The sequence below is a fragment of the Grus americana genome, chromosome 29, assembly GCF_028858705.1.
Source record: "Grus americana isolate bGruAme1 chromosome 29, bGruAme1.mat, whole genome shotgun sequence".
Taxonomy (NCBI): Eukaryota; Metazoa; Chordata; class Aves; order Gruiformes; family Gruidae; genus Grus; species Grus americana.
In genome coordinates this window covers 2,612,382-2,639,403 of record NC_072880.1, presented here as the reverse complement: position 1 = coordinate 2,639,403, position 27,022 = coordinate 2,612,382, and the positions used below count along the sequence as shown (strand labels likewise).

General features: G+C 57.3%; 5 protein-coding genes across 6 annotated transcripts; 2 read left to right on the top strand and 3 right to left on the bottom strand.

Moving 5' to 3' along the window:
* Window positions 1-61: 61 nt before the first annotated feature.
* Window positions 62-5,054, bottom strand: LOC129197673 (toll-like receptor 2). Of its 2 annotated transcripts, XM_054806326.1 has the most exons (3): window positions 4,912-5,054; window positions 1,188-3,154; window positions 693-1,084 (listed from the first exon to the last, which is right to left on the bottom strand). In XM_054806326.1, the coding sequence occupies exons 2-3, from the start codon at window positions 3,061-3,063 to the stop codon at window positions 819-821; spliced, it is 2,142 nt and encodes a 713-aa protein (XP_054662301.1). In that variant the 5' UTR covers window positions 3,064-3,154; window positions 4,912-5,054; the 3' UTR covers window positions 693-818. The 2 variants fall into 2 exon arrangements, with proteins under 2 accessions (XP_054662300.1, XP_054662301.1); XM_054806325.1 differs by having other exon boundaries at window positions 62-3,154.
* Window positions 5,055-6,062: 1,008 nt separating this feature from the next.
* Window positions 6,063-9,401, bottom strand: PEX11B (peroxisomal biogenesis factor 11 beta). Its single transcript, XM_054806410.1, has 4 exons — window positions 9,270-9,401; window positions 9,011-9,126; window positions 8,705-8,906; window positions 6,063-8,371 (listed from the first exon to the last, which is right to left on the bottom strand). Exons 1-4 carry the CDS (start codon window positions 9,323-9,325, stop codon window positions 8,005-8,007), a joined length of 741 nt encoding a protein of 246 aa, XP_054662385.1. The 5' UTR covers window positions 9,326-9,401; the 3' UTR covers window positions 6,063-8,004.
* A 660-nt stretch (window positions 9,402-10,061) lies between these two features.
* LIX1L (limb and CNS expressed 1 like) lies at window positions 10,062-21,572 on the top strand. The gene is made up of 6 exons (XM_054806384.1): window positions 10,062-10,462; window positions 15,187-15,350; window positions 16,367-16,507; window positions 17,255-17,350; window positions 18,990-19,067; window positions 19,217-21,572. The coding sequence occupies exons 1-6, from the start codon at window positions 10,120-10,122 to the stop codon at window positions 19,457-19,459; spliced, it is 1,065 nt and encodes a 354-aa protein (XP_054662359.1). The 5' UTR covers window positions 10,062-10,119; the 3' UTR covers window positions 19,460-21,572.
* Window positions 21,573-22,471: 899 nt separating this feature from the next.
* Window positions 22,472-25,175, top strand: RBM8A (RNA binding motif protein 8A). Its single transcript, XM_054806415.1, has 6 exons — window positions 22,472-22,586; window positions 22,933-22,992; window positions 23,225-23,302; window positions 23,580-23,716; window positions 23,954-24,090; window positions 24,610-25,175. The coding sequence occupies exons 1-6, from the start codon at window positions 22,520-22,522 to the stop codon at window positions 24,653-24,655; spliced, it is 525 nt and encodes a 174-aa protein (XP_054662390.1). The 5' UTR covers window positions 22,472-22,519; the 3' UTR covers window positions 24,656-25,175.
* Window positions 25,176-25,599: 424 nt separating this feature from the next.
* LOC129197696 (gonadotropin-releasing hormone II receptor-like) lies at window positions 25,600-27,010 on the bottom strand. Its single transcript, XM_054806381.1, has 3 exons — window positions 26,528-27,010; window positions 26,196-26,400; window positions 25,600-26,096 (listed from the first exon to the last, which is right to left on the bottom strand). Exons 1-3 carry the CDS (start codon window positions 27,008-27,010, stop codon window positions 25,600-25,602), a joined length of 1,185 nt encoding a protein of 394 aa, XP_054662356.1.
* Window positions 27,011-27,022: the final 12 nt, after the last annotated feature.

Here is a 27,022-nt window from a genome sequence, read left to right as displayed (position 1 = left end):
GGGGAGGATGGAGTTAGGGGGGGGAAAAAAAAAAAGGCAAATGGAGAAAACCATGGAAAAATCAAGAGGAGAGGGAAGGAGGGGGTGCGGGCTCTGGGGGGGGCACCGGGGGGCCGCTGACGGGGATTTTCCCTTTTTCCCGGAAAAGCGGTGTCCGCACCGGCTGGGTGTCCCCGCCGGAGCAGGATTGATCCCCAGGGACGTGGCTGAGCACCCCCCCGCTCTGCTCTTGTCCCCATCTGGGGGGTGGGGGTTTGGGGGTGATGGGGGGGATTTTGGGGGTCACTGCTCATCCCCGCTGCCGTCCAGCAGTTTTGGGTGGATTTAGGGAGGATTTAGGGTCGCCACGTCCTCCGGGTGACAGTGCCACCTCCTGGACGCCATCCCCATCTCCTGTCCCTCGGAGGAGGACGTGAAGATGGGGTGACCTCGATGAGGACCCCACCACCACCACCGCCACCACCGCCACGTCCCACCCCAACGCCTGCTCCTCCTCGAGCCGCCCCCGGCAGGGGAAACTGAGGCAGAGGGGGTTGCCCAGCGCAACCCCAAGCCCCCTCACCCCCCCCCCTCCAGCTACCGAAGGACACGGGACAACAGAGGCCACCGCTACGTGGTGGCATCCACGGCCGTCTCCTCCTCCTCGCCGCTGTCGGTTTGACCGACCCCCCCGGGGTTGCCCAAGAGGCTCCGGAGCTGGAGCCAGAAGAAGGGTCGTCTCCCGGGCTCGCTGGGCCACTCCAGGTAGGTCTTGGTACCCAACATCTTCCGGAGCCGGGCAAAACGCCGGGGCAACCCCCGAGCATCGATGGGTTCCTTCACCACCAAGATGACGTCCTCGCTGCCCAGCCCCACGGCGCGCTGGTGGGCGAAGTAGAGCTCGTAGTTGCACCACTCGCTGTCGACGAAGCTACGGGAGAGGACGAAGATGACCTTGGCGCTCCTCTCGATGTTCTCCACGATGTTATCGATGATCCAACGGCCCGGCGTGAAGTCCCGTTCGTGGATGCAGAGCCGGTACGGCGGCGCGGTGCTCTCCAGACGGTGCAGAAGTTCCCGGCGAACCCAGTCGGCGTCGGCACGGCTGTAGGAGATGAAGGCGTGGTAGGAGCATCGTCGCGCGGCGCCCGTCCGCCGCCCGCTGTACTTGGCGCGTACCAACCGGTACGTGGCTCGGAGGTACCAACCGACGTCCAGCTTCCAGCAGAGCACGGCGCATGCCGCCACGGCCACCGCCGTGCTGGCCATCGCCACGGCCACCAGCGCGGGGACGTCGCATTCCAGGAGATGCGGGGCGTAGGCGGCCACGGCCGTGTCCAGCAGCGGCTCGGGGTGGTAGCAGGTCCAGTTGCGGGGCCAGTCGGCCAAGGTGGGTCGTCCCCGTCGCCGCGTCTCCTCCAAGAAGAGGTAGAGGTCACAGGTGCAGTGGTAGGGGTTGTTGCCGGCCGCCAGGCTAACGAGCTGCGGCATGTTGACGAAGGAACCGCGGTTGATGACGCCGAAGGAGTTGCCGTCGATGGCCAGCACCTGCAAACGGGGGCATCGCCACTCGGAGGGGATGAACTTGATCTTGTTGCCGCTCAACCGCAGCTCTCGCAGCCGGGGGCTTCGGGTGAAGTAGTCCATGTCCAAGCGGTCAAGTTGAGAGTACGAGAGGTCCAGGTACTCGAGGGTGGTGGGCAGGCACCCAAAGGCGCCCACCGTCATCCGGTTGTGGTGGAGGGCCAGCCAACGCAAGGTGGGACTCCATTGACACGTCTCCTGCAGGCTGCCCAAGCCGTTGCGGCTGGCGTCGAGGCGGGTGAGACGAGGCCATGTTCGCGTCAAGGCGGCCAACACGGCCAGGCTCAGGAGCTGGTTGGCGGCCAAGACAAAGCTCTCCAGCTTGGGCATGACGCCCTGGTAGTCGCAATGTTGGTTGTAGATATAACCATCCTCCAGACGGTTACCGGAGATGTCCAAGGCCTCCACGTTACGCAGCTCGCCCCAAGCGTCGCAGGGGACGTAGTTGAAGTTGACGTTGATGATGGAGAGGGTGGCCACGCCGCTCAGCCAGGTGAAGGTCCAGTCAAAACGCAGGACGTCTGGGTTGCTGATGTCCTGCAGCAAGAGGCGGTCGAGCCACGGGGCGGCTGCCCCAGTACTGGAGCTGTTCCACCACGGCGAGCGGGCAAAGTCGATGGCCACCAGCGCCAAGTCGCGGACAGAAGAGCGTTGGATGTTGAGCAGGGCCAGGCGGAGGAGGTTCTCGTTGAACTTGCCACGGTAGAAGACCAACTTGGTGATCTGCAACTCGGCCAAGCCGGCGAAGGGATCGGCGTCGCCGGTGTAGTAGGTGAACTCGAAGAGGTTACGGAAACGCAGGTAGTCGAGGGCTTTGCCCCGCAGGTCCCGCAGCATCACCGGCAGAGCCGCCGCGCTCTCGTCCAAGGCCGTGTCGCACCACAGCTCCGTGGTGTTGAGCCACGAGAACGCCCCGGCTTCGTACCGCCGCAGGCTGGAGGCCGACTTGATGGCGAACTTCTGCAGCGCCGTGTCCTTCAAGACGGCGAAGTCCCCCCGGGAGATGTCCTGCAGCAACGGCCCCCCCAGCGAGAGCTCCCGCAACCGCCGCAGCCTGCCGAAGACATCGTCCAACGCCGCGCTGCCGTAGAGGTTGTTGGACATGTCCAACCGACGGAGGTTGACCAACGGTCGCAACGCCGGCGCCGGGATGCGGCGGAGGGAGTTGTTGAAGAGGCAGAGGTGCTCCAAGAGGAGGTTGGAGAGGAAAGCGTCCGGCGCGATGCGGGAGATGTTGTTGTAGCCCAAATCCAAGCGCCGCAGTTGGGTCATGCCGGCGAAGTCACCGGCCGCGATCTCCCGTAGCTTGTTGTAGGAGAGGTCGAGGCCGCGCAGGCTGCCGGGGAGGCCGGGGGGCACCCGCACCAGGTCCTGCCCCTTGCACAGCCCCGTCCGGTTGTCGGCGTCGATGCGGCACGGCGGCCGCGCCGCGTCCCCCGCCAGTGCCAGCAGCACCAGGCACCAAACCCCCCGGGCGCCGGTGGGCGTGGGGGGCCGCATGGCCTCCGGTGGGGCGGCCGGGGAGCTGCCGCCGGTGGCGGGAGAGGGGCCGGGGCTGGAAGGGGCATCCGGGCATCGCCGCGGAGCCGACCTGCGGCGGGAGAGGGGGGGTCAGTGCTGCTGGGGGGGGGGGGGAATCCCCCGATTCCCCGGGATCGACCCCCCCCAGGGAGGGAGGGGGCACCTGGATCCGGCAGGATGGGGAGGGGTAAATCCTGCCTCGGGAGCTCGGGGGCTGGATCAGGGGGGATCGGGGGGGGATCAGATCCTGGGGGGGATCGGGGACTGGATTGGGGGGGGATTGGGGACTGGATCCCAGAGGGATTGGGGGGGATTAGATCCCAGAAGGATCAGAGACTGGGTCCTGAGGGGTGATCGGGGACTGGATATGGGGGGGGGGGGTGACTGGAACCCGGGGGGAATTTGATCCCAGGGGATTGGATCCCGGGGGGGGGATCGGGAACTGGATCTGGGAGGGGAATGGATCCTGGGGGATCAGGGACTGGATCTGGGAGGGGAATGGATCCTGGGGGATCAGGGACTGGAACCCAGAGGGATCGGATCCCAGGGGGTGGGGTGGGTGGGGGACCAGATCCCAGGGGTTGGGATCTGGATCCCAGAGGAATCAGGAACCGGATCCAGGGGGGTGTTGGGGACTGGATCCAGGGGGGTGGGTTGGGGGACTGGATCCCGAGGATCGGGAAATGGATCTGGGAGGGTGGGGAGCGGATCCCCAGGGGGGAATGGATGGGGGGCGTGTCAGGGACTGGATCCTCGGGGAATTGGGGATCCTGGGAGGATTAGGGAGGGGATCCCCAGGGGAGCAGGGACTGGATCCCGGGGGGGGAATCAGATTCCAGGGGGATTGGGGACCGGATCCCAAGGGGATCCCACCACCAGACCCGGGACACTCGGGGTCCCACCTTTGGGGGGCCGGGGGGGTGTGAAGGGGGGGCTGAAGGACCAAATCCCCGGCGATCCTGGGGCAGAGCTCAGTGACCAGATCCCATGGGATTTGGGACACCGGATCCCACAGGCGGAGGGTCCAACCCAGCACGAACACCCCCCAAACCCTCCTCCTCCTCAGAGCCCCCCGGAGTGGGGCTGGGGGGGGGGGGGACAGGGGGGGCTCCCCCAAGCTGAGCCCCCGGCTTTGCTTCTCCGCTGATTTTTAGGGTGGGTTTTATTTTCCAAAAAATTTTTTTTTTTTTTAAATAAATAAAACCCTACAAAAATTGGCTTTTTCGCACAGAGGCAAACTTGTGCTGCTCAGCCGCAGGGCGGTTGCAGCCGAGAGGTTTGGTATTTTTATTGGGGGGGGGGGGGAACCAGGAAACTGGAGGAAAAACAGACGGGCGTCTGTCCTGCCCCACGGCCCCCCCCGGCCAGGTACGGCCCCCCAGGGTCACAGCCCTTGTCCAAGGCCAGAGCCCAGCCCGGGGGGGGGGACAGGGACGTGGGGGGGACGCGGGGGGACACCCCGCTTCGTCCTCAGAACGCGCGTGTCGTTCCCCCCCCCCCCGTCCACGCTCCTCCCAGCGCTCGCATGGAAAGGAAGAAAAACACCTGGAAGTGGCCCAAAACGGCGGCGGTCAGGTGGGGGAGCGGGTGGTGGCGTGGTCCCCGATGTCCCTGTGTCCCCCCCCTCCCCGTGGGAAACGTCTGACGCTGCTACACCCACATGGGGAAACTGAGGCACAGGTGACCCCCATCCCGCCCTGCCAAAACCCTCCCAGCACCAAACTCTTCCTCGTTCCCGACGCCAGCCCAGCCCAAACGCCGCGGGGGCAGCTGGTCACCCCAAAACCACCCCAAATTCTGCCCCCCCCCCCCCCAAATCCCGCTCACCCCCACGTGGCGCTTGGGATGTGGCGAGTTCAGCAGGTCTCAGCCGGGGCGGGAACGGCAACGGCCGCAGCCAGGAACCGGCGATGCTGGCGGGACGGGACGGGGAGGGGTTTCTGTCCCCGTCTGGGGGAGCCCCCGTCCCCCCCCCCTCCCCGGCTGCACTTTGTCCCCGGGAGGGTGGCACCAAGGGGCCGGGCTCGCCGCAGGGGGAGGGATGGGGTCCCCCAAGTCCCCCGCACCCCGAAACGATGTGACCACGGTGTCAGGGTCCGGCGGTGCCAGCCCAGTGCCCCCAGTCCAGCCCCCCTCAGCCCTGTACCCCCAAATCAACCCAGCATTCCCAGCCCAGCTCAGTACCCCCAGTTCAGCCCAGTGCCCCCAGTCCAGCTCAGTACCCCCAGTCCATCCCAGTCCCCCCAACCCCATCCCAGTGCTCCCAGCCCAGCCTCCCCAGTCCTCCGTCCCAGTAACCCCAGAGCAGCACCCCAGTTCACCACTGGACCCCCCAATTTAGCTCTGTGTCTCCAGCCAAGCCCAGCACCCCCAAGCCAGCCTAAAGCTCCCAGTCCCTCCCAGTATCCCCAGCCCATCCCAGTATCCCCAGCCCATCCCAGTATCCCCCAGTGCCTCCCCGCAGCAGCCACGACACAAAGCCAAGCGCCCGCGGAAGAGACCAGGCACCAGCCCGAAACAAGGACGCATCCACGAGACCAACCCTGAGCCCTCTCCTTAATTACTGACTAACGAAGACCCCCGACCAATTAACAGCGAGTTTTCCCTTATCTAAAGAACCCGAGGAGAAAATATGTACAAAAACACATAGAAAATGCCCCAAAATTGGTGTTTCCAGGCTCTGCCGGGACGGTGCCCCCAAGCCCACCGCGGTTGCACCCATCCAGCCGCCACAGGAGCGTCCCCAGCGTCTCCTGTTGCTAATTAACGACAATTAATCTTTAACGAGGGTTGCTGGGTCAAAGTTTGACCCCAGCCAGCGCATAAAAACCAGCTCCGAGGATTTTTTTTGGGGGGGGGAGGGAGCTGACGGCGGGTTCCCACTTCCGCAAAAAAAAAAAAATTCCTGAATCCTTCTACTTCCATCTTAAACAGGGAAATTAAATAGGAAATATTTCTATACATAAACCCAGATATAACATAAATTACATACACATTTTTATTAACAGTATTTTTGCAGTAATCCCCCGAGGCCCAGACCTCCCGGTGTGGGGCAGAACACTGAGGACCCCCCGGCCCCCCACGGTGGGGTCACCCTCGTCACCGCTGCCAAGCCCACCCATCCGCCCCACCCCTACGGTACCGGCTAACGAAGGCCCTTCCCTAATTAGCGATGATTTTCCTCCCCTCTAAGGGAATTTATGGAATCGTGGGTGAAGCTGGAACTCGGGGCTTTGCCGGATCACTCAAACCGGCCGCGGTGCCGGGGAAGCCGGGAGCGCCCTGCCGCGGTGCTGGGGACCGAAGGGAACCGGGGCTGAGCACCGACAAACTCATTTTCCCCTGGAGAGAGGGAGGAAGAGCTCAAGGAAAAAGATGAAACGAGCTCATTTGCCTTCCCGGCTTCTCCCACCGATCTTTTGTCGGCTCAAAAGCGCGGCAAGGGGATTTGCCGCAGGTGCTGGAAATGAGATTCCCTGCCTGGATCGCTCCGGAGCCCACGGAAAACCGGGAGATGCCAAACGGAAAGTGCCAGAGAGGTCCTGGAGCTGAGTCCGGACTAAAAACCGCCTCTGCCACCGCGCAGACGTACCTGGAAGCGGGTGAAGCCCGAGCTGTTTGTGCACGGAGCTGCTAGAGCTCAAAAAAAAAGACACCAGCGGGTTTTAAGGTCGCTCCCTCCCTCCGTTATCTCCCTCCCTCCGTTATCTCCCTCCCGGGGACGGGCCGAGGAACAGCCCACCTCTGGATACAAATAATCATCGGCTCGGAGCGCGTCCGTCAGTCGGCAGTTAAGTAAAACGCTCTTTAGAGCCAGGACGAGCCCATCGCCGGGCGTAGGGAGCGTTATCTGGTGTCACGGAAACCAAGGAAAACGAGAAAACGTAGCGAGGTGGCAGCGCCAGCTCAGAGGGAAAAGCAAGGGGGAACACCCGCTGCAGGGAATCACGGCACCGAGCCGCCCTCTCCCCGATTTATCCCCAAAAAAGCCACTAAAAGGGATATCTAAAAGGCAAAACCGCAGCAAAGGCTCGGCGGGACGAGGCTGCGCTGCTCTGGGCAGAGGGAGGAGGCGGATGGAAAGGTCCCGGCTTCTTCCCGGCAGCTCGGGCTGCCCGAGTCCCCTCTCCGTTCTCAGACACGGAGGAATCCAGGCGGGGAGAGCTGGGAGCGACCCCGAGGCTCGGCACAACTCGCTGGGATGGCGGGGAAGGTGCAGGAAGCAAATATTTTCCTCCGGAGAAATCCCCCTGCCCCGATCTCACCTCAAACCCACCGGCAGAGCGGGACCGGCCAAGAACCCAGGACTTACCCCGCGCTCCCCTCCGAACACCCAGCTGGGCCCGGCTCACCTGCGGCCAGAGTCTTTTCAACTCACCCTCTCTCTGCCCACACTCACCATTTCTTAAAAGGAAGATAAAGCGTCAAAAACAACAAAAAAAAAAAGGCCTTGGATGGGCCTGGCCAGCACTAGACTCACCCCCACCCTGCAGTTTAACCACCCCCCCAGTCTGGGACAAGCACCCAGCGACCCCAAATAATTCCCTCTTGACTAGTTCTGGGTTGAACCCCCCTTAAAAGAGGGAGGGGAAACGTTAAACCCCTAAAATAGCCAGAAAGGCTCTACAGTCGATGGGGAAAAGAACCAAATTTAGGTCCGTTGAGTATCGCCCTCCTCGCCGGCGACGCAGGGAGCCGAGGCAGGCGGAGCAGATCCCTGCGGGCTCCGACGCCGAACCCCCTCCCGTGTCCACGGTTAAAGCAGCCAGGCGTGACGCGAACGCGTAGCCGCACGCAACGGGACCGAGACAGTCGGCTTGAGTCGCGTCCCAACCCCAGGAGTAACCCCCTCCTCCCCTCTGGGGTCCCCAAATAACTGCCTACGCTGGCTGTGAGCTGGCGGGCAGGCTCCGGGGATAACTAAGGCTTCAATTTAAGCCAGGGATGAAGGATGGTGAGGATGGAGAGGATGGAGGAGGTGAGGCCGCACAGCCCCACAAAGCCCGGGTTGGTTTTGTACAGCCCCAGTTTGTCCAGGGGGATAAAAAGGTCGCAGATATTTTTCACCACGTCCAACAGCAGAGGAGGGTTGTTCCGAAGGACGCGGATCAAAAGCCGGAGCTGGACCTGAAGCCTCAAGCCCAATTGTTGGAGACCGTTGTCAGCCCGGAGCTGGCGGCCGTTCTCGTTGCCTTTCGTTCGCCTCCCGCTTGCCTCGTGCTCCATCAGGATCCGGATCTCGTAAGCATCCCGGCTCAGGTTCACGACGAGCGCAAAGAGATAATACCTAAAAAAAAAACCCCCAAAAAACAGGGGAGAGGAGTAGGGGGGGGTGGAGAGCAGAGAGAGCGGGCAAACAGCGCTGGGGAGACGCTTCCCCTTCAGCCACAAAAATAAAATGCCCGCGGGAAGGAGAGTCCGTGTTCTACCGACAGCTGAGGGGCTGAGCCGGGCCAAGCGCCTGAAGCAGGCGGGGTGGGGGGGGTCAGCCCTGTCCCCTACGGGACACCGGACCTGGGGGACCCCCTGTGCCAGCAGAAAAGAGGCGACAAACCTGCGCTGCCCGAGGAAACACGCTCCCTGCTGACCCGCAGCTCTCGCGGCTGCCTGGGCCCCTCACCTGAAGGATCTCTGGCTCCATTTCTCCTGGTCCACGCTGGGGACGAGGCCCGTTTTTCCCGCCCAGAGGACGTTGTCGCAGGCGAAGTACATGGCCCTGTTCAGGTGGCTGAGGGTGACGCAGAACCGCAGCACCATGTCCGACAGGTGAATGGCTCGTTTCGCCGCCTCCAACGCCTCGGCCGAGCTGCCCAGCCGCAGCACTGTGGGACAACCACACAGACAGACGGTCACCGGGGCGGGGAGGGGGGGAACCCCGTTTCCCGTTCCCCCCACACCCCGCCAGCACCGGGGCAGCCCCACTCACGCTTGCGGCCCAGGCTGAGGTGAGCCTCCAGCTGCCGAACGCTGGCCACGACCCCGGCGCTCGCCCCGTTTCTCCTCAGCGTGTCCCCCGCCAGGGCACAGGCGTATTGGGCGGCCCTACAAGAGACAGCGCGGTGTGAGGGCCTACACACCCCCCATCCCCCCCCCGTGGGCCTCCGTGACCGGGCCCGGTGAGGGGAAACCGTGCAGCCCCACACCGGAGCCAACACAATAGCTTCCCCCCCCCCCCCCCCCGGCACCTGAAGAGCCGCTCCTTGGCCTGGCTCTGGGCGCTGAAGCGCACCCAGGTCTCCATGGCGGGACCGGGCCGGGGCCGCGGTATCGCCGCTCGGTACGAGGCCTCGTAACGGTGCGAAGCCACTTCCGGGAGCGCGACGGAAGCCGCCGCGGGTCAAACCGGGCGCGGAGAGTGACGGTGCGCTAACGCCGCCTGGCGGCCGGCGGGAGAACAGCACGGCCATACCGCCCCCTCCGTGCCCGCGCAGCTTGTTCCTATTGGCTGGATGCGCCAGGCCCCGCCCTTTTTCATCAAAACAGAGGTCGTGAATGGGCATTTGCAACGGTCTCCGCCTCTAAATCTGTATCGAAGCTCTTGATTGGTTAATTTTTCCATTTCCCGCCCCCTTCCTCTGACCAATAAAAACGTGGCTACAATTCCCCACCTCCATCTCAGCTGTTTTGCATTATGATTCGTTCTTTCCTCTGTCATTATAACCAGCCCTGCAGCACGATTGGGCAGCTCTCCTCTGAGCCTCGCCCCCTCGCCGTGTCCCTCACTTGTGATTGGGGTAAGGAAGGAGAGCACGCCCCTCCCTCTCCACGCCCTACAAGCGAGTTCTGATTGGCCTCTCCCCTCCCCGACCCGCCCACCTCCCCGGTCCTCTGCCCTACGATTGGCGTGCTGCCGCCTTCACCGCCTCCCTTCCACCACCTTCCCTCCGCCCCTCGAGCTCCTCCGTGCTGCTATTGGCCAACTCCTACTGCCGTCCCTCCCCCTCCCTGAGGTGATCTCCACGCCCATTGGCCCCTCGGGCGCTGAGTGACAGCGGTACCGCGGTGGAGTTCTCCCTCGGAGCGGGGCTGGCGGCGATGATGGAGTCGGTGCGGGCGCAGCGGCTGCAGCCCGGCGTGGGGACGCTGCGTTCCCTGCGGCCCGGCGTTACCGGGGCCCCCGCCGCCGCCTCAGCCCCTCCGCCTCCACCCGGCCCTCCTCCCGCCGCGGTGGCGGCGGCTGCACCTCTGCCCGCCGCTCCGCCCCCGACCGGGCTGGGGTTTGGGTTGGGGTTGGGGCTGCCACCGCCGCCCCCCCCTCTGGGGCTGCAGGGACCCGCCGCGCCGCCTCCGCCCGGTGCCGGGCCGCCCGCCGTGCTGCGGGAGGCAGTAGAGGCGGTGGTGAGGAGCTTCGCCAAGCACACGCAGGGCTACGGCCGCGGTGAGCCGGGGGCGGGACGGGACGGGACGGGGGAGGTCGGGCGGGCAGCGGCGGAGCGGGCCTCGGGGCGGGCTGGGGGCTCCGGGGGACCGATGCTGACAGCCGGCGGGAGGCCTTTTTCCCGTACTTGGCCCCTTCTCGCCCCGTCTCCCCCGTGTCAGCCCCCGCCCGGGGCTGCCCTCCCACCTCCCTCGCCCAGGGCTGGCTCCTCTGCGGCTTGAGCCGGTTTCTCCCTCCATCTTATTCCCCACCGCCCTCTCCCAGGACCTGGGATCATCTCCCCTCTCCCGCACAGCCTGTGCCTCCCCCCCCAGGGCTGGAGCTCTTCTTTACTCCTTTTCCTTCTCTCCCCGCTCTGCAGCCCAGGCGCCCTGTGTCCCATCCCATCACTGCAAGGTCTGGGATCTTCTGGGGCTGTTTCCCTGTCAGCTCCCCCTTTTCCTTCCAGCCTTGTGTCTGGGACTCTCCTGTCCCAGCTCTCCTTCCCCGTTAATTCCCCCTTGTCTGGGATTCCTGTTGTAACCCATTTTCCTTGGTCCACACTATCCTTCCCCCTTCTATCTTCCCTAGCATAAGCTTTAAAAGGTGTGGACCCCTCTGAGATCCTCTTCCTTCCCTGGAATTTGCCTGGCAGCCTTGGCGGGTGAGGGTCCTGCTTCCCTTTGCTTCCTACCACCCAGCTTTGAGCACCCTTTTCCCTGCAAGTCTATGAATTAGAGAAAAGAAGAGAGTCGGGAGTCTCTCCCATGGCTGTGCGCTGATGTTCCCTATCCCAGCGGTGTTCGGCCGGTGGTTTGCCCGTGTGATGGGCTATAAAGGTGACCGAGGAGGCGTTTTTGCCTGTTGTCATTAGGTTAAATGTCAGTAATAAGCATTTCATCCCGTTTCTGGACACTTTTCCGCTGTCTGCTGGTCGTACTTGGGATCTCCCAGCCCTGCAGAGTGAGCTCGTACGGTTTGGGTGATGTTAAAGGTGAGCGTGGGGAGGAAAGGAGGATCGCTGTTCCAGCCCGATCTATCTGGGGCTGCTCATGCCAAAAATGTGTAAGTGAGTAAAGTAAAACTGCCGAGTCTGTGGTTTCTCTGGGTCTGCTTTTTCCCTAAGGAGTCTCGTGGTTTCAGGGGTCAAGCTTGAGAAACTTCCGTGGGTCTCCTTTTCCTAGAAAACATGGTGCAAACTTTTGGGTTTTATGGTATCGACCATTTCCAGATACCTAATTTGACGTGGGGTTTTTTTTGTAAATTAGGGAAAGAAGACAAGGCAGGGGTAGGCAAGTATACAGGTGACCACGAAGGCGGGTGTAGGAATTTGAGCTGGGCAGAGAAGTGGTTTAAAGCTGAGGGAGGTTTCCTTCTTGTTCTGTACCTGTAAACGTGTGATAAAGTCAGAGAAAGTAGAGGTTGTTTATTTTTTTAAATGTTTTTTAGAAGGGTTTTATGTGTTTTAGAGGGAGGACGCTTCTTGTGCAGTAGCGATTTAGTCCTCCGTATGCAATTCCTTTACTTCAACTTGATGTCAGAACAACAAAAGCTCATTTCTTTCAACGAAAAGCGGCGTTGAAGAGAGCTCCGCGGGGCAATCCTCAGCCCTTCCCAGTGGCCGCGGTTTTCCTGGGATCTCCCTCGGTTCCGTGCTCTGCGCGGCTGCACCTCGTCGATGAAGAACCCCGCGGTTGGAAGGAGAAATCAGCTCGGCAGGCTGCTGGTGCTGGAAGAGGCTGTTGCGGGGGTGTTAAGTACTCCACCACGCTCCGGCACCGCGGGGCTCCAAGTATTGCATCAGAGGCGCCCGGTCGTGCGAGAGCCCCCGGAGGAGGCTCAGCTCTGGGTTTCTTGTACAAAACACATATTTTACTGGTCCTGTGATGGAAAGAATCTTCTACCCCACCCAAAAGGAGACACTTTGCAACTATTTTGAGTTCCCGACTTCTTCCGGCTACGGCAGCAGGTCCAACAGAGGCTTCCAAATGGTGAGTGCTTGGCAGCCAGCGCCACCGGCGTGCGGAGGGACCGCTGCTCGTCTGGCTGCGGAGAAACTCAACGCCATGTGGAATCACTTACTTTTCTGTATTTAATATGCGAGTCAGATGTTCTAGCGTATACACAACGCCGGGGATACGGGGTTATGCTCCAAAGCAATAAACAGATATGACTGATGGTCAGAGCAGGCTCTGCTTTGCGTCTCTCGGCTTCTCTTCATCTTTTCTTGGAGTGGCAAATCCGAAGGGCAAGCCTCTGACAGGAGCCGCCCCGTGCGGGTTAAGCCGGGCTTTGTAAATCCGCGGGTCGCCCCCACACAGATGGGTGACGGAGTTTTTGGGGTTTTTTTTTTTTTTTTTTTTTTAGAAGATGAGCGTTTCCCTCAGAAATGCAAACAAACAGACAAAAAGGTATTGACTGGTGCCAACAGTGAGAGCTCTGGTGTTTTGAGCTGGTAGAGAGACTTGTTCTGCTTGCAGGCATTTAAAATACCTTTCTTTATACCTTGGGTTTCCCGTTAAACGCGACCTCATGCGAGGTGCAAAGATAACATCACTTCTTCAGCATCTTTACCTGCATTCAAACCATCCAGTTGTTTTTCTCTCTGCTCTCTCCCCAGCCTGAGCACTGCATTGTGTTTCACGTTCCATATGGGATTAAAATCCTGCAGGGTGCGGAAGGCGTCCCCGGTTTTTTGAGGACCGTCCTCTCGCAAGCATGAGACGTACTGGGATTTAGGATCCTTTCCGAGAAACAAAAGCAAACTTCGCATCTCCTGCCTCTTTCCCCCACGTCACTATTTTGGGATTTAATGGGAGGAGGGAGGTACACGAGCAAGGCTGAAAATCATCAATCTGGAGCAAATTCGGACGAAGATTTCGCTTCGGATTCAGCGCTCAGCCATTTCTCTGCTAAATACGACACGTAGCAGGAGTTGTGCTGAGGCGAGGGCAGATGGGCCAGTCTCTGTAGCGACGGGGTTTGCTCTCCAGCCCTCTAAAAGCATATTGTTCTGAAGCATTTACAGAGTTTCAATTAGGTATTTTACTCTCTTGTCTCCTCAGCTGTCTGACCTATTGCTCCAGTCGCTAACGAAGTACCCAGCCAGCGTCTGGCACAGAGGAACCCTTGTCTTGGGCTGAAAACACAGTTCTGTGCCCGTGTTGTGCAGCATTTCCTCGTTAACCTGCTCTTAACGCCAGTTTCTCCGACTTCACTAAATTAAACCAAATTCTGATTTCTCTAAATTTTCAAAGTAATTCCATTTGTTGTTGGAAATTATGTTGCCTGATGTAGCTCGGCTTTCTCTGCAGTTTCTTGTGTGGTCGCTGCTGCGAAGTCTCAGTTGCCCCATGCCAAATGGTCCCTGAAGCCGTTATTGAATCAGGCATTGTCTCCCCAAATCCGTTGGGGATTATGTGCATGATTTACGCTGTCCCTGGGAAGGGAATCTGCCTGGATGGATGGGAAATCTGTCTGGGTATCAATGCACTGGAGAACTGGCGGGGAATTGTGTATTGTTTGTACGTGGTGGTTTTTTTTTTTGTTAGTCTTCAGTGGAAAATTGCCCGTCTTGCATGTTTCATAAAAAAACCAACCCAACCCCACCCCAAATTAAACTTGAAAATAATCCAGAGCGACTGCTTTATGAATGTTAGCGCGTGGCCTCAAATTAACCTCCCTTTTACGCCTTACCCCGGGAGACTTTGAGAACAGCGGCCTTGTCTCACTTGGTGCTCTGCCTCGCTGCTTGCTGCGGCGTATATAGCTCCTCACAGAAGAGCTTGCGTGGGGATTTTGGGGGGGGTTGCTTGGTTTTGCTTAAAAGGAGAACTCTGGAGTGGAGTCCTTTTAACAGCTCTTGTGTTAGCGAGGAGTTGCTGTAGTCTGTTTTGCAGATCGCCTCTCTTCAAAGTGATTGCTGGCATGAAAAAGGCTCAGAGAAGGAGTGCTGAGGGCAGGCTTTTCCTACAGCTACCTGTCAAACTGCAGCGTAGAAAGAAGCTTAGATCAAATTTGATGGGATTTAGAGCGTTAGATGCTATGAGGGTCATTTTTCTTGCCCAAACCTTGACAAAATAAGGGGTGGGTAAACTTAGAGCACCTCAAAGGAAGTCCTCGCGATGCTGGGGCTTCAAAAATTAAGAGAATGACAAGACAGCTGGCTCATTGCTACAGCAAACATCTCTAGTTCTTGGAGGCATGTTAAAATAAGAATTTAATCTCGGGGATTTGGCTACAAGCCGCTTGCCTCATGGGCTGTGTGCATTCAGTGGCCGGGCACAGTGTGGACGAGCTGCCAGGTCGTTAAAAGCTGGGTAAGCACTCTGACCCCGTGCAGCAAATTTGGTGCTCCAGAAGAGGTGCCTGCTTAAAAACGCCTCTCCTGAAAAGGCTGTAATTACCAAAGTCAACGTTTTAGGCTCTGGTTTCCTAACTGGGATGGAAAAAACACTTACTCTAACAAAGCTAATCCTGGTTTTAGTCTGTGCTTCACCATTCGGTTATATGTCCTGCCATGCCAAATGGCACAAACGAGATTCTCCGATTAGATGTTTCCGTTCTCCTCTGTGCTGTTACACACTCTCTGTGTCAAATACTCCCCGGGCAGGGCCCTGCTTGCGTCGGTGGGAATACACTAACGTTCACGCCGTTCTTTTTCTGGATGCGGGCGATACCTGAGGAAACCAGCTTCCCAGGCTCTTTGTTTTCTGTGTCTGAACTTGATTCTATTTCTGTCTCAGTGAACGTCGTGGAGGCCCTTCAGGAATTCTGGCAGATGAAGCAGTCGCGTGGAGCCGATCTGAAAAACGGAGCGCTTGTGGTGTACGAGATGGTCCCTTCCAACAGCCCCCCTTACGTCTGCTATGTCACCTTGCCGGGAGGGAGCTGCTTTGGCAGTTTCCAGGTATGATCGATCTCTGCCGCGTAGCTTGTTCTCCAAAGCAATCCAGCTTGGGTGCCCTGAGGATCTTTCCCCACCAAAGGGAAAACTGAGCGCGGTGTTAATGTTTTCCGGCAGATTCGAAGCATGAGAATGACATGTAACCCTCTTTAATTTCAAGCTGGCTAGTAAGTGTTCCTAATTGCCTATAAAACCCCACCCGACTTAATCTGGGAAGGTTTGGCTGTCAATTTTACTTTGCTGTATGTACTGCGCTCCCTACACATGACTGACCTTAGCAGTGCTGTGTTATGTGGTATCAGGGAAAAGTGTTAGATTGGCTGGGTTTGGTACTTTCTTCTCCTTCCCAGGACGAAGCGGTGGGATTGTGTCTACAGGATGCAGCTCGGACAAACTGGTAGAGCCATCTTTCCATGCAAAGGCTCTGGATTTGACCCAGAACCTCTTCTCGAGGTGCCAAAACCCTAGAAATCAAATCATAACATTGTATCAATAGTTTCTCCCCTCTTTCTGTTTAAAAGGAAAATGTCCAACCCAAATACCTTGCCCGAAAGATTAAGGTCCAAAAATCACAATGGGTCCTGACTGCATTTCGGATTCCTTCGCTGTAGTGGCTTTAGGCAGTTACTCTCTAGTCTTGGGTTGAAGAACGCATCCAAAAGAAACAGTTCTAGCAGCTACGCAGTCTACCCACCCTGAAGAGCAGTCCTCGTGCTTGAGAGTAATTTGGTTACGTTTTGGTTTTAAGCTAATTAATTTTGTTGACGATCTGATTGGTGGCATTTCCTGATGCAGATGCTATGTGCTGAGTTCAGCTGCCTGCCTAATTTTTGTGTTGAGCGTGGTTGGGATAGCTGTGGTTTAAAACCAGCTCCTAATTATTTCAGGATGGCTGAGAGCACGACTTTCCAAAACTACACAACACTGCCACCTAATTCCCGTTTCGTGTGTCGGGGGGGAGAAGTTTGGAGAGGATCTCGGTCATCTCGCCGTCCTTCTGTCCTCTTGTCTCTCCTCAGTTCTGTCCAACCAAGGCTGAAGCCCGAAGGAGTGCTGCAAAAATTGCGCTAATGAACTCGGTCTTTAATGAGCATCCCTCCCGGAGGATCACAGATGAGTTCATTGAGAAAAGCGTTTCGGAGGCCCTGGCATCTTTCAACGTAAGGCTTTTCAGTGCTTGGCCAGCGGCAATTGATGGGGACGGATTGAATGGGGGAAAAACCTCAAATCATGGGAAGAGAAGTTTTCTTTTACATCTGGAACTCTTTATGGCAGTATTTTATTTTTCTTTTCAGTGACTTCTGAGTATTAAAACTTTTAACTGTAGCTCTAATTCTTGTTCTCCTGCTTCCCCTCCCACACGGTCTCACACTCTTTGATTGTGCTGCCCTCAGACCAGGCAGGGTAGGATAATACGACTGAGATTTTGATTTGTGTGGCCCTTCTGTGACCAGGTTGTCACATTGGCTAGCTTTCTTTAAACCAAATATTTTCTAAAAACTTTGGTTTCTAGTGGCGGGAGCTTTGCATTCTTCTTTTACTGCTCTAATTATACCTTATCCCGGAGGGAGTTCTTGCTGCGCAGTCACGTGGCGCTTGATGATACCCAGAGTATTGTAACAACTTTGAAATTGCTGTAATGGGCTGCAGGAAAAAAAAAAATTAATCCGGTTTCAAGTGGCATTGTCAAAAGCAGAGCGGGCTTTGTTACTCCAAGAGAGCTGTAATGAAGGATGCAAGTATTTGAGGCTGAATTAGAGCGGTTAAGCGCATCTGCCGGCACAAGGCCATCCTCCTTAATCCGACCTGCAGTTCCTGAAGTGGAGGTGATGTAGCAGAAGTGGCAGGTACCAGGTGAGCCGCGCTCGGTCGGGAATTGCAGCTTCCGTATGAAATGTGTCTTGCAGGGCAATCGAGAGGAAGCTGATAATCCCAACACCGGGATCGGCGCTTTTCGCTTCATGCTGGAATCCAACAAGGGAAAATCAATGCTGGAGTTCCAGGTACCGTTCTTTACATTCAAAATAAAAGCGGGGCTTTCCTCTTAGAACATGACTCGGGATTTGTGGCACTTTCAGGTGCTGGTATGCCAGTAAAATATTTGGAATTGGGCTTCTTGCTGTAAATGCTCTTTGGTATTTGCTCGGCTCAGTGTTGCGAAGGGGTTGTGCGTTCTTCCGATGCAGTGTTTTCAGTGAGACGGGTTTTAGATAAGTGGTGCTGGAGGCCCAGACGATACCTCCGGGTACCTTAGCTCATGGGCGAGCCGTTTCATTTGTGGTTTTTATCCTCTCCGTGTAAAACAGGAGAGATTTCGCTTCCCTTAGGAAAGCTGGTGAAGATCTTTCATCCAAAGACATTTTAATTGTGGAATTAGGAGCCGCGATTACTGTCGTTACATGCCCTCAAACCGCAGCGTTATCTGAGCAGTCTTTGTATCCTACTGAAATATGCTCGGTCTGTCTCTCGTTACGACAAAACATCTGTGAAATGAAAAGTACAAACTGCTGAGGGAAACTGCTATAACACTTATCAGTTCTGGTTAATGGGGCAGGAGGAGTCCGGGCAGAACAGATGACTGAGAGCTGAGATTCTTCTGGGCTTTATTCCAGATTTTCTGAGGAAACCGCTCCTACGAGCGGAGCAGAGCAGCCAGGTAAAGAATTCTGCGTGTGATTTGTTGGCTTTGAGCGCGCTCCTTGTCCTCAAGCAGGACGTCTGTCCCCGCACGTACAGAGATGTTGTTCTGACGGTGCTTTTCGATTCGTGAATCCTTTTAATTTAAACTTGGGTTTCAAAAGTAACTCGAAACGATTCTTGTACAGATGAGTTGACTCTAAGTGCACCAACTGGAACTGGAATTTTAGAAGAGGAGAAATTAGACTGTGATTCTGCTCCAGACGGTGAAGCGGGGCTTGGATGCGTCTCAACGTCTGTAGTGTCGCTGTATTTGGGGTTCTTTGCTGTAGGCAAACTTTTCCTGAAGCTGGTTCCTTGCCTGGCTCCTTTCCCTTGAATGGAAATTCTCGGGAGGCGGAAGACAGAAGTGTTTATCTTAATGGGCCTGTTTACACAGGGTGACTCTGTTATGTATATTCCTTAGGCTGTGTTTGTGTTTGGGAAGCCTAACTAGTCCCTGCGAGTTTATGAAGCAAAATTTGTGTGGCCTTGAGAGGGAAAGGTTTGCTTGGCAAACGTCGGATTGTCACCCGCTCCGGCTGGCGGTTTAGCTTGGAGGTTGCAAGATGACAGAGTCTGGCTCGCAGAATTCTGAAATTGCTGGGGCAGAGCGAAGTGTCGGCATCTCTGTCCCCTCTGAAATCCTCTCATCTGGTCGGGGGATTTTTGTCTGGTGGGGTGAGCCGGGCTTTGCCCTTGCGTCCCGGCTCCTCAGACGGTGGTGGTGCCTCCTGCCTCCCCCGCTTCTGTGGTTTTCTGGTCTTTTTGGATAAATCTTAACTCATTACTGCTGCGAGTCTTTTGTTTACGGACTCCGGAGTTGCAAACGGACTCCGCGATCCTTGCAACTGCAAAGGACCGGACGTGACGTTGCGAAGTCTTTGAAAACTCGCTTGCCTGCTTGCAACGCCGAATCCTCATCCCCGCGTTTGCTCGCAGCCTGACCGCCTCTTGCCGTTGCAGGAGCTGATGACCGTCTTCCAGCTGTTGCACTGGAACGGCAGCCTCAAAGCCATGCGGGAGAGGCAGTGCTCGCGGCAGGTGAGTCTCTCGAGCAGTCCTACTCCGGGGTTACAACAACCTTCTCCTTAAGCTTCCTTTTAGCTGGCAAGGACGCCAGACGTTACTATGTAGTCCCACGTAGCGATTTATTTTTCCTAAGCTCCCCTGCATGTGTCCGTTACTACCAGGAGGTCCTGGCTCACTACTCCCACCGCGCTCTGGACGATGACATAAGGAACCAGATGGCCATGGACTGGGTGAACAGGGAGCAGAGTAGCCCAGGGGCTCTTTCCAGAGAGCTGGCTTCGACCGAGAGAGAGCTGGATGAAGCGCGCCTGGCCGGGAAAGAGCTGCGTTTCCATAAGGAGAAGAAAGATATCCTGATGCTGGCGGCTGGCCAGCTGGGGAGCGTGCACTCCTCCAACTGCTAGACTCTCGCGTGCAAGTCGTTCTGTTCCATTCCCGCCCCCCCCCCCCCCCCAGGCCTACTAACACCTCCGCTGACGGGATCCGTCCCGCGTCACGTAAAGCATGTCATGCCTCTTCCAGAATTGTGGCCCGTTTGCACATTTTAAAGATTTTTTTTTTTTTTTAAAGAGGGAAAAAAAAAAAAGCTCCTGTACAGATTTTTAATACTTGCTTCTAGACCTATTCCTCAGCCTCCTGGCTGCTAGAGAATTCCTTCTGTCACTATTTTTATTTTTTTTTTAAAGACAGTATTAAAACCGCAGCCTTTCGGTATTAGCACCGAAGACCTCTGCTGTCCGTGGGTACTATGTAGTCGGCAGTATTCCCCGCGGTGTAGCGTTTCTTCCAGAAACTTCTGTTCTTTGGGGCTGGTGCGTGTCATGCAGACCCGCTTTATTTTATTATTTTTTCTCTTTTTCTGCTTTTATAGTAGAAGGAGGTCTATCAATCAAAACTCCTCCTTGATAAGCACACTAATTAAAAAAAAAATCCAACGAAACAAACCAGCCAACACATTCTCTTTAACACCACAACGCAAGCTGCGTGGGGGAATACTCCCAAGCGCTTAAAAGGGATTATTAAAAAACTGGGATTTTGTTTTGGCCAGGCTTAAGCCTACAGAATTCCAGTTCCAAGCTCAGGCAAGATTAGCAGATGTCCCTGCAGCTCTCGGGTGGCTGTATCTGCTCCTGCTCTGCCTTTTTGTTCCCGGGGCGGGACGTTGTTTATTCCCCAAGTAAATAACACACCTAACGACAAACTACGAGGCTCCTGCTCCGCAGCTTTTTAATCCTTTTTGGGTTCTTAGAGCGTTAAGCCCAGTCTGGCAGGGTGGAGATGCCCAAATCCTGTCCCAAGCCTCTGCAGCCCGGCAGCGGTACGAAGCGCTCGGTTTATTTTGCTGGAAATGGAGCGTTAGTGGGTTTTGGGGATGAGGATTTTCTTTTTTTTTTTTTTTTTTTAATTTTTATTTTTTAAATCCTGCGAGAAATGAGAGATGGACATGCTGTTCTCTCCAGAGCAGCTTCCAAACCAAATGTCAGACTTGGCCTTTTCAAGGAAGGTTTAAAAACCTTTGCCAGAGTTTCAGAACTCGCTAGCAATAAGAGAGGAAACCGCTCGGCCTCTCTCCCCAAAGAGCCTTGCGAATACGAGTCTTTGTTAATTAGAACTGTGCTTAATCCTTTGTTAATTAGAACTTAATGCTCTAAACCAGAGCGCAGGCCCAGCCCCAAGCAGCTAAAGCTCAGACTAGGGTTTAGCCTCGACTCCGCTTTGTTTCTCTCGGTGAAATGAAGGGGTCTGCCTAATTCCAGCGCCCAGCCCTGCGCTGGATAAAACGAAGGGGTGGGGTTGGGGGCTCCATGTCCCCCCCACTGGTGGGTGTTGGGGGCTCCATGTCCCCTCACCAGCGGGTTTTGGGGTGTCTGTATCCCCCCTCACCCCCCCGGAGCTTATTCCCTTCTGTGTAATACAAAACATTACCGCAACAGAAATCCCTACATGCACTAATTTTTTTTTTTTTTTTTTAATTACTAGTTCCCTATTTCTATACGTATCAGCACTAAATCTAGATGATTCTGAGATTTTAAATAATGCCCTTTCTGCCGTTAAAGCGTTCCTGCAGCTCAAGGTCACGGTCAAGACTCGTTCGAGGCGATTCCCGTCTCCGTTCCTACTTTTCCAATCCGGAAGAACTGACAGCGTTTCAGGCGGGAATAGAAATTGAAGACAAACTTAATAATTTCTTTCTTCAAGGCAGCTTTTGAGCTTTCTCCGGTTCTTTTTCCCACCCCTTTTCTCTGCAGGAGAATATTCAAGCAATAATCTTCATTTGGAGATGGAGATTAAAAAAAAAAAAAAAATTGCATTATCTGTAGCTATTCTAGTTTTGTATTCTCCTAACAAGCCTATTTTGGGGTTTTTTTATATATATTTTTTATATGCAGCCTCTTTACACAACACTATTCATGTTTAACGCGTTTATAAATGTGATTGTGGAGTTACGTGGTGGTTTGTTGTTGTTTGTTTTTGGGTTTTTTTACAGACTGGCAATAATTAAACCTTGTATTTGGATTTAATCTTAAAATCGCTCTAGAATTAGCGCGGAGTCTAACCGGCTTCGCCTTCCCTCGCGTGAAACGGCGATTTATCCCGGGGCCTGATCTCGCAAATAAGTGAATTCTGGAAAAAACCTCGGCCGTTGGATTTTTGTGCCTGGCAGGATTCCTCACTGCTCTTTGCTTTTTTTTTTTTTTTTTTTTTTTTTTTTGAGGCGATTACGAGCGTTTTGTGCGTCGGGATTTTAACGTTTTTAAGCCAAACTCTCCGTGATTCTGTCCTGCGTTGCTGGGTCGTACAGGATGCTGTTTCGGATGCCTCGCTGCTGCTGGCAGCCGCTCGCAAAGGAATCGGGGAGGATTAGGGTGTTTCCGTTTGTCCTGGGAAATGGAAAAGTTGATATTCCGTGATTTGTGAGTTTTGGCAATTTTTCAGTCTCCGGATCCGCTTGGAAAGTGATAAAATGAGCAAACGCGGGTTTTTCTCAGCATGTCCGTGCTGAAGCGCGCAGCCCAAAGGATAAATCGCCGCACGTCGCTGCCGTTTGTACGTGTGATTTTATACAATAAAACCGTCGATTTTGGGGCAGCTCTGGTGGCTCCTCTCTTTTTCCGGGGCAGAAGCAGCAGACCGTGCCTTTCCCCCCGCCTCTCCTTTGAGTCGTCCCTGTGCAGGGGCAGGCACTGTCCCAGTGGCCCCAGTATGTCCCAGTTTGGGGGGGGGGGGGGGAGACGGGGAGCCCTTCGCCCTTCCCAAGATGGCGGCGCAGACGGGACGAGCCGCGTTGACCTTCCCAAAATGGCGGCGCAGGACGCTTCCGCCACACACCCTCCTCAAGATGGCGGCGCGGGCGGGACGAGACGCGTTGACTTCCCCAAGATGGAGGCGCACGATACGGCAGCGCTTCCGGCGCGTTTCCCGGCGTGCACCGCGGCGGCGGCGGCGGCAGCGATAGCGGCAAGATGGCGGACGTGCTGGATCTGCATGAGGCGGGAGGAGAGGACTTCGCCATGGACGAGGATGGCGACGGTGAGGGCGGCGATGGGGCTGTTCCCGAACGGCCCGGCCATACCGACCGGTCTGGCCCGGTTCCGGTCTGGTGCCTCCTCGCTTCGGGCCGGCCCGGGGGTCCCGCCTCCTCCGTTGGGGCCCAGCTCCCAGCCGCGTCCCTGTCACCCCTGTGTCGTTCCCCGCCTCGCAGTCCCGGTTCGGGGTCGGTTCGGTTCGGGGTGCCCAGTCCCGCTCCGGTTCTCCCCCAACTCCCCACAAACCTCAGTGCCAAGCCCTACCCGGGGGGGGAGAACCGACCTGCCGGGCCCGGGGCCGTGGTCTGGGTCCCCTCCCCGGTTCCAGCCCGCTCCCCTCTCGCCCGCAGAGAGCATCCACAAGCTGAAGGAGAAAGCCAAGAAGCGGAAGGGCCGAGGCTTCGGCTCAGGTGAGTGGCACCCGATGCGCTCTGCCCCCCTGCACCGGCCGGGTTTGGGGTGTCCCCAGCCCTCCGGGCCTCGCTCTCCCGGCTTGGGTTAAACGCTTCCCCCGGAGAGCGGTCGGGTGCGAAACCACGGTTGTCTTTGTGCTTTTGGGGTGTTTTAAATGGGTTTGTGGTTGTCTGGGCACCGTGTGGGCCCGGTTGCCCATTTCTCTTCCCTCCTCTTCGCTGTGTCCAGAGGAAGGCTCCCGGGCTCGCGTGCGCGAGGACTACGACAGCGTGGAGCAGGACGGAGATGAGCCGGGCCCGCAGAGGTGTGAGTATCGCCGGAGGCACCTCACCGCGGGGCGCTTTACCGGGGAGAGGGGAGACGGTGGGGGAGCGTGGGGTCTTTCCCCGCTTTGCTGCGATTTATCTCGGGCTCAGCCAAGATGGTTGGACGCTGGGGCTCCATCTCCCCTTCCCACCCGTGTACGGCTCGCTCTGTGCCTCACCGCGGCTTTTTTGGGGGGGAGGGATCCCCCTTCCCTGAGATCCCGCAGCTGGATGAGATCGCTGCGCTCGGCGTAACTCTTATCCCTTGCACGCCGCAGCGGTGGAGGGCTGGATCCTCTTCGTCACGGGGGTTCACGAGGAGGCGACGGAAGAAGACATCCACGACAAATTTGCGGAGTATGGCGAGATAAAAAACATCCACCTGAACCTTGACAGACGGACGGGCTACCTGAAGGTAGGAGGGGTTGCTCGGCACGGGCTGCGCTTCCCCCTCGACCCTCCCGGCTGCTTTTCCGCCTCCGTTTTGGTTTTTTAACTCATCCGCGTGGCAGCGCCTGGATGCACCACGCGCTCGTGCTTCCCCTTCCCCATTTTTTGCCGCGCGAGTCGGGATCAGAGGGCTCAGGGAGGGATTCTTCCCGTGTCCAGGATCCGCCGCGGCTCACGCTCCCTCCTTCCCTCCCGTTTTTAGGGATATACTCTGGTCGAGTATGAAACCTATAAAGAGGCGCAGGCGGCCATGGAGGGGCTGAACGGCCAGGAGCTGATGGGGCAGCCCATCAGCGTGGATTGGTGCTTCGTGCGAGGGCCCCCGAAAGGAAAGAGGAGGTGAGAGCCGCGCGGCGTCGCGTGCGAGACCTCGGCGTGCCGGCGTTTCCCGAGAAAACTCCGGAATTTGTGCTGTTGGTGAATGACAGCGGGGTTTGGGTTGGGGGGGACCTCCTGCACCACACGCAGGGATTCCCTCTGCCAGACCGGGTTGCTCGAAGCCCCGTCTGACTTGACCTTGACCCTTTCCAGGGATGGGGTATCCACAATTTCTCTGTTCCGGCACCGGCTCGTGTCCCATTTGTCACCCGCCAGCGCCCCCAAATCCTTTTCCCCCCCACCCATTCGCCAGTATCGGTACCGGGGTTTACCCCCACCCACGTGCGGGACCTTCCGCTCGGACCGTGTCCACCCACCCGTCGCATCCGTCCCACCCGTAGCTCATAACGTAGAGCTCTCTGGGTAGCTGACATCACTTGCCCGCTGATGACATCACTCTTATCGTAGAAGGCCACTACGTTAGCGAGAATGAAATCGTCTCATGGACCAGAAATACCAATAAATTGCTTTTTCTTCCAGGGGCGGGCGCCGACGGAGCAGGAGTCCGGACAGGAGACGCCGATGATGGATCCTTACTTCTACCCGTGTGTTCCAGTTCCAAATTGGGGGAACTGGGAGGGGAAAAGGGGGTTGGGGGGGGTGGGGGTTTGTACATTGGGGACGGGGCGTTTGAGGAACAGCCGGAGGATTAAACCAGTTTGTCGCTCCGGCGAATTTGTTTCTTACAAGATTTTCTCGTTTTCAAAGAAGAAAACCTGAGCGAAGAAGCCTGACCTGAGGTGTCGGGGGGGGTTATTTTCACTGGTGTTCGTGGCAATCGCAGCCCCTCAGCCCGGTTACGCCCCAAACCGCGACGTTTTTAAGTGTTTTGTTACGTCCGCGAGCGACCCGGCATTTCGGCCGCTCTTCTTTTGGAGAGAAGTTGTTTTCTACACCCCAGGCAAACGTTCCTTAAATCTCCCGAGGGGTTTTATTCTGTTGACTTTACGTTTTGCGAGTGAACTCAGCTTTTTAAATAACTCTGATTTTGTGTAAAACTGTCCTCTCGTTATTTGTCCTTAAGTAAACATTCTGAGAAGCTGTAACCGAGCCCCGGTTCCTTTCCTGCCTCTCTGCTAATTTTAGATTCGCCTGAAGTCGAATCGCTGGCACTGCCGCGGCTATTGATCTGGTGGTGGTAGAACGACTTATTAATTGGGGAAAAAAAAAAAAAGCCTTTTTTTTTCCTTAAAATAGCGTTTGGAAGCGACGGTTTTATTTAGCTGAGCTGTTCTCCCTCAGATCAGCGTGTTTTCTGCGTCCCCAGCGCAGGGGAAGGGGCACGTTTTAAATTCGCACGGAAACGTGCCGGTGGTGCCGCAGTGCCGGCTCCGGTTAAACCAGACGGGCTCCCGCTGGGAAAATCATCGGGAATTGATCGTTGAGCGGCTTCGTGGTGGCGCAGAACCCTCGTGTCTCCCCCAAAACCCGCTTTCGGGGGGTTCCCCTTGCTCTGCCGCGACCTAGCCGTCACATGAAGCTCTCCACCGTCCTCCTCCGGCACAACTCGCACCTCCGTCCCGGCGGAGCCGCGCCCGCCATCACCTCCAGCTCGCGCTTTTCGGATTCTCCCGGGTTGTTGCCGGTTCTCCTGGTCGGCGCGACCGCGGTGGAGACGCGGAAGGATCCGGTGAGGGCGGAAGCGACCTCCTCTTCATGCCGGCGTCGGCCGCAGCGACAAACGCACCGCATCTCCCTGCGGAAACGCACCGTGAAGAGCCCGTAGACGAGCGGATCCAGGCACGTGTTGAAGAGGCCGAAGAGGAAGAGGATGTGGCTGAGGGACGGCGGCACCTTCTCCCGGGTTAACATCTCGGGGGAGAACCAGTACCAGAGGCCCAGGAGGTAGTACGGCGTCCAGCAGACGACGAAGGTCAGGACGATGACGATGGACATCTTGAGCGTGCGCATCCTGGCGCGGGGGATGTTGTTGTAGGAGCGACGGAGCTGGATCTCCCGGGAAGAGGCTGCGGGGCGGAAACGGAAGGATGAGGAGGAACGCGTCGCCCCGGGGCTTAACGAAGAGGAGAACCGAACGCGGCGGTGGGGAAAGGGTGGGCTCTCACCGCCGGCGTCCTTCATCCCGCCCGAGACGGCGACGAGGATGCGGCCGTAGCAGAGCACCATGACGAGCAGGGGCAGGAGGAAGAGGCAGGCGAAGGTGAACATGTTGTACAGCGTCTCCTGCCAGTGCGCCCCGAAGCTGCCCACCGTCGCGCACTGCACGAAGCGGCGCGGCCGCGACCGGCTCACCGTGCGGAAGACGAACGCCTGCAAAAAGGGGGTCGGGGAGGGGGCCGTCAAGCGTCCTTCCTCCTCCCCGTCGTCGTCGTCGTCGTCGTCCTCCCACCCCACCCGAGGCGGCGGCGGCCCCTCCGAGGTCTCCCCGCAACCCCACCTGCGGCAGAGCCAGCACGGCGCTGAGCGCCCACGCCGCGCACAGCATCGCCTTGTTCCTCCTCTCGGCGCGGCCCACCGCCAAGGGGTTAACGATGGCGGCGTGACGGTCCAAGGCGATGACGACGGTGACGAAGGCCGAGGCGTACATGGCGGCTAACTTGAGGAACATGAGCGCCCGGCACGCCGCGTCCCCCCCGTACCACTGCACGGTGACGTTCCACGCGGCGTCCAACGGCATCACCACCACCGTCACCAGCAGATCGGCCGCCGCCAGGTTCACCATCAGGACGCGGACGCGCGGTGGACGTCGACGTGGCGCCCGGGCGGCCGACCAAAGCACGGCACCGTTGCAGCAAGCCGAGGAGAGGAAGAGGAGGCACGTTACGGCCACCCGCACCTTGGCCGCGGTGGAGAAGGTGGGCAGCAGGATGGGCTCCTCGCCGCCGCAGCTGCGGTTCCCCACCGTCCCGGTGACGTTCATGCCGGCGGTGGC

Coding starts and splice junctions, on each gene's coding strand:
- PEX11B (XM_054806410.1), bottom strand. CDS start 9,325: ATGGAGACCTGGGTGCGCTTCAGCGCCCAGAGCCAGGCCAAGGAGCGG. Junction 8,907..9,010: donor CCTCAGCCTGGGCCGCAAGC/GTGAGTGGGGCT, acceptor GTTGTCCCACAG/TGCTGCGGCTGGGCAGCTCG. Junction 8,372..8,704: donor TGGAGCCAGAGATCCTTCAG/GTGAGGGGCCCA, acceptor TTTTTTTTTTAG/GTATTATCTCTTTGCGCTCG.
- LIX1L (XM_054806384.1), top strand. CDS start 10,120: ATGATGGAGTCGGTGCGGGCGCAGCGGCTGCAGCCCGGCGTGGGGACG. Junction 10,463..15,186: donor CACGCAGGGCTACGGCCGCG/GTGAGCCGGGGG, acceptor TTTCTGTCTCAG/TGAACGTCGTGGAGGCCCTT. Junction 16,508..17,254: donor AGGCCCTGGCATCTTTCAAC/GTAAGGCTTTTC, acceptor TGTGTCTTGCAG/GGCAATCGAGAGGAAGCTGA.
- LOC129197673 (XM_054806325.1), bottom strand. CDS start 3,063: ATGCGGCCCCCCACGCCCACCGGCGCCCGGGGGGTTTGGTGCCTGGTG.
- LOC129197696 (XM_054806381.1), bottom strand. CDS start 27,010: ATGAACGTCACCGGGACGGTGGGGAACCGCAGCTGCGGCGGCGAGGAG. Junction 26,401..26,527: donor CCGTGCTGGCTCTGCCGCAG/GTGGGGTTGCGG, acceptor CCCTTTTTGCAG/GCGTTCGTCTTCCGCACGGT. Junction 26,097..26,195: donor CGGGATGAAGGACGCCGGCG/GTGAGAGCCCAC, acceptor TCCGCCCCGCAG/CCTCTTCCCGGGAGATCCAG.
- RBM8A (XM_054806415.1), top strand. CDS start 22,520: ATGGCGGACGTGCTGGATCTGCATGAGGCGGGAGGAGAGGACTTCGCC. Junction 22,587..22,932: donor CATGGACGAGGATGGCGACG/GTGAGGGCGGCG, acceptor TCTCGCCCGCAG/AGAGCATCCACAAGCTGAAG. Junction 22,993..23,224: donor GGGCCGAGGCTTCGGCTCAG/GTGAGTGGCACC, acceptor CGCTGTGTCCAG/AGGAAGGCTCCCGGGCTCGC.